This window comes from Platalea leucorodia (genome assembly GCF_965183815.1).
Source record: "Platalea leucorodia genome assembly, chromosome: 6".
Taxonomy (NCBI): domain Eukaryota; kingdom Metazoa; phylum Chordata; class Aves; order Pelecaniformes; family Threskiornithidae; genus Platalea; species Platalea leucorodia.
The window spans coordinates 45,805,065-45,809,110 of record NC_138828.1 but is presented as its reverse complement, the minus strand read 5'-3'; the positions used below and the strand labels follow the sequence as shown (position 1 = coordinate 45,809,110).

Below are 4,046 nucleotides of genomic sequence, written 5' to 3'. Positions count from 1 at the left end.
CCCGTCTGAGGAGGCCCCGCACCCTCCGGCGGCCAGGCCGCAACCGGAGCAGCTGCCCGCCGCCGCGCCTCCCGTAGGCCGCCGGCAGAGGCTCGTCCCGGGCGGCGGCACGCAGGCGCGCCCCGACGGACCGCCGCCTTCTGCGGCTCCCCTTGTTTCGCCCGCCCCACCATCCTCCTCGCTCCCTTTGTATTTTTAAACCACGCTACAGCATCCCGCTCCGCCCAATCAAAACGCGCACAGGCCCCGGCGGCCAATGGCGGAGGTCCCCGCGGTTTTTTAAACCGTCCCTCTCACCCAATCACCGCCCAGCACCTTTGGTTCCGCCCCCTCCACTATCCTCACCCCAACCGGTTCCAGCGAGTACGGGCGCTAACGACCCCCTCGCGCTCGACCTAGCCGAGGAGCTGCTCGGCCGCTGACGTCGAACGGCAGCCAGCGAATCCCCGGCGGCCCGGGCCCTAGGGGGCGGGGCCTCAGGCAGTTTGAACCGGCGCGGCAGCCAATCCGCTGCGGCGGGGGGCGGGCCCCCGGGCGCCGCGGGTCAAGTTGCTGTGGCGGGTAGGGCTGTGGAAAACAAGAGGCTGTAAGTGCGCCGCCGGGGAACCATTCAGCAGCAGCCGCGGAGGGAGCAGCGCCCCGCGCCGCCGCCGCCCGCTCCGCCAGCCAGGCAAGGCCCCGCGCCCCCCGCGCCGGCGGAGGCCGCGGGGCAGCGGGAGGGCGCCGAGCGGGAGGGAGGGGGCGCGGGAAGGAGGGGGCGCCGGCCCCGGGCGCGGAGGGAGCGCGGGGCTGCCGGGGCGGCGGCGCGCCCGGGGCTGAGGGGGGGGAATTCCCGCCGGGCGGGCGGGGAGGGAGGGCGGGCGGCCCCGCCAGGGAGGGCTGAGGCGCGGGCGGCGGCGCCGTGCGGGCCGCCCGCCTCGGCCGCCGCGGGGGGCGGGTGGAGGCGCCTGGCGGCGGCGGCGGGCGGTGCTGCGGGAGGGCGGGCGGGAGAGGGGCCGCGGCGGGGGAGGGGCCGGCGGCCGCGGGGGGCGTGTTTGGGCGGGAAGGCGCCGGCGGGCGAGAGGCGGGAGCGGCCTGAGCCGCGGCCCCGCGGCCCCGCCCTGACGCCGCCTCTCCCCTCCCTCCCGCCCCCCGCAGGGACCCGCCGCCGACCTCGCCATGGGCAAAGGCGACCCCAACAAGCCGCGGGGCAAGATGTCCTCGTACGCCTACTTCGTGCAGACCTGCCGCGAGGAGCACAAGAAGAAGCACCCGGACTCGTCCGTCAACTTCGCCGAGTTCTCGCGGAAGTGCTCGGAGCGGTGGAAGGTGAGCGGGGCCCGGCCGGGCCCAGCCGCGCCGCGCCGAGCCCTGCCGGCCCGGCCCCCGCCCCGGCTGCCGGGAAAAGATCCCTGGCAGCAGCTGCTCTTAGGCGTTAGCGGTCACCGGGCGCTTTATCTGACCCAGGCTCTCCTCCTTTTCCCCTCCGTGTCTCCGCAGACGATGTCTAGCAAGGAAAAAGGGAAGTTTGAAGAAATGGCTAAAGGAGACAAAGCTCGTTATGACAGGGAGATGAAAAACTATGTTCCTCCCAAAGGCGAGAAGAAGGGAAAGAAGAAGGACCCCAATGCTCCTAAAAGACCACCGTGAGTGTTTCTGTGACCGGGGGAAAAACCCAAAAAGTATTAGTTCTAATAGTCTGACACTTAATCACTGCCTCTCATTTTAGATCTGCGTTCTTCCTTTTCTGTTCTGAACATCGTCCAAAAATCAAAAATGATCACCCTGGCTTGTCTATTGGAGATACAGCAAAGAAATTAGGAGAAATGTGGTCTGAACAGTCAGCCAAAGATAAACAGCCATATGAACAGAAGGCTGCAAAACTAAAGGAGAAATACGAAAAGGTAGAGTGAAAGCGCTAACATAATGGTTAAAGTTGTAGAGGTTGCTGTAAATGTGTGACTTTTGTTTTGCACCTAAACCATATATGGTTCATAATTCTAAATGTTTACGTCAGCCTTTGTCAGGCTTCAGAATGCATGGAAAGGTGTGGCCTGGGAGGCATCTGGAACCCTTACGGTGAACCTGGATGTGGCTTTTACATGTCTAGAGATTTTACCAATAAGATGCTTTACTTCCAGAAAGCAGGTCACCTGCTTGGAAAAATACCCAGTCATGCTCCAGAGCGCTGCGGTCATAAAATTCTTAAAACTGGATCGTGCGTTCTCTTGCCAAAAGGTGTAAGCGCGAAAGTCCCAAGGTTGAAACCCCGCTTTTCCACACGCGCTGTATTTGATCTGCACAGTATAGTATTAAGTTATTGAAGCAGTACAAATTTGTTTTCAGAGTTACATTGCCAGCAACTAAACGGCATTTTTCTTGCAGGATATTGCAGCATACCGTGCCAAGAGCAAGAGTGACGCAGGAAAAAAGGGCCCAGGTAGGCCTGCAGGATCTAAGAAGAAAGCAGAACCAGAAGAGGAGGAGGAGGAAGAGGAAGATGATGAAGAGGAGGAAGAAGATGAGGATGAGGAATAAATGAATGTCCTGCTGTAAAGATTTATGCTCAAAATCCAATATTTTGCTAAGAATGTGAACTCAAGTGCAGCTCATTGTTAGCTTCAGTATAAAAATCTGTACAGAATTGTGTATAGGTAATGTGGTTCTTTGTAGGGAGACCTCTATTTTTAATGTAAGTAGTAGCCGAGGGCTGCTACCGTTCGGTTTAAAAAAAAGAAGAAAAAGTTGTGGAATGTTTCTGCATATTTAATGGTTTTGTTGAGATTCAGTGACTGATAGCCAGGTGTTTCTTTATAGCTAAGTAAAACAAAGGAGGTAGCTTAATAGCTGATCTTATATTTTGTAGTATATTGCATTGTATTACTTTTTTAACAATTTTGTAATAAAATGTTGTACATGATTGATTGTTGTATTCTTGATGTTTCTGAGAGGCTGGGGTGCTTCCAGAGTGCTGAAGCCCTGCGCAGGATCAGGCTTTGCCTTGTTCTTGGGCTATCGCTGCTGCCGCAGAACGGGCAAATCTCGAAGTGTTAACTCCTGAAGTTTATGCTGGAGTTGAAACTTTTTTGTTCTCTTTAACCACAATTCTCTCTCCCACATACGCTACCCTTAGTGGTAACCGATGTGTTACTTAGGCAAGCATTTCCTTGTATCGCCTCCTGAGTGGAAAAAGTATCTCCGTAAGTACCAAAGTTGCTGATATTTCTAGATTCCCCCCCCCCCCGCAAAACTACTGAAGCAGAGGTCTTGAAGTTTTGCCTTGTGCGTTAGCTGATAACGAGTGAACCTTCGGAACTTTTTCTGCCGGAGCTCAGGGTCCGTGGCCTTTTCTGCTGCCCAGACCAGGATAGGAGAGGTGGCTCTTAAGGCAGATGTGGTTAGAGGTATGCCTGCCCAGATGTTCCCTGCTCCTTCCCTCTCCCCCCGGCCCCGGCAGTAGTGGCTTCTCATAAAATACACAGCTTGCAGAACAGCATGAAAAATGTTGGAATGTTATCTCCGCACATGCCAGTGGATTCCTGCAGGAAAGAGAGGCGGCGTTTGTGGAGAACATGTGCTCCTGATGCGTTCCTGGTTGTGGTGGGAACGCTACCGCCAGTTACGCTGTTTCTTCGTTTTCAGTTTTTTACTCGGCCTTTAATATATTTAAAAGTCTAAATCTAGATATCTAACAATATTTGCAAGGGGGGAATTGGAGATCCCACAGCACAGCTAATTGCCTAAGTTTAATTTGTTGAGATAAACACTAGGCAATAGCTTTTACTAGCCTTTGAAAGCCCAGCACAGAAAAACATTTAATGTCTAAAGTATTAAGTACTGTAAAAGGCAGGGTTCCAGCTTCATTCTTGTTTTTGAAGTGTCTCCCTATTGTCCATCAACTTCTGAAGTAAATTTGCATACAGGCATTGTCCACGTGAAAGATAAAAAGTGATTTCGGCACTATAAACATGCCAAATGTCACTGTGCTAGGTTAAAGGTAGCGTCGCACTTTCTGAAACAAGCGTCTTGACAAAACCACTTCGTGTATTCCTGAAAGTATGGAAATA

General features: G+C 54.8%; 1 protein-coding gene across 2 annotated transcripts; it reads left to right on the top strand.

The window, feature by feature from the left end:
• Window positions 1-539: 539 nt before the first annotated feature.
• HMGB2 (high mobility group box 2) lies at window positions 540-2,809 on the top strand. 2 transcript variants are annotated; one of them, XM_082315451.1, is made up of 5 exons: window positions 540-561; window positions 1,138-1,308; window positions 1,480-1,625; window positions 1,709-1,883; window positions 2,365-2,809. In XM_082315451.1, exons 2-5 carry the CDS (start codon window positions 1,159-1,161, stop codon window positions 2,515-2,517), a joined length of 624 nt encoding a protein of 207 aa, XP_082171577.1. In that variant the 5' UTR covers window positions 540-561; window positions 1,138-1,158; the 3' UTR covers window positions 2,518-2,809. The 2 variants fall into 2 exon arrangements, with proteins under 2 accessions (XP_082171577.1, XP_082171576.1); XM_082315450.1 differs by having other exon boundaries at window positions 543-670.
• Window positions 2,810-4,046: the final 1,237 nt, after the last annotated feature.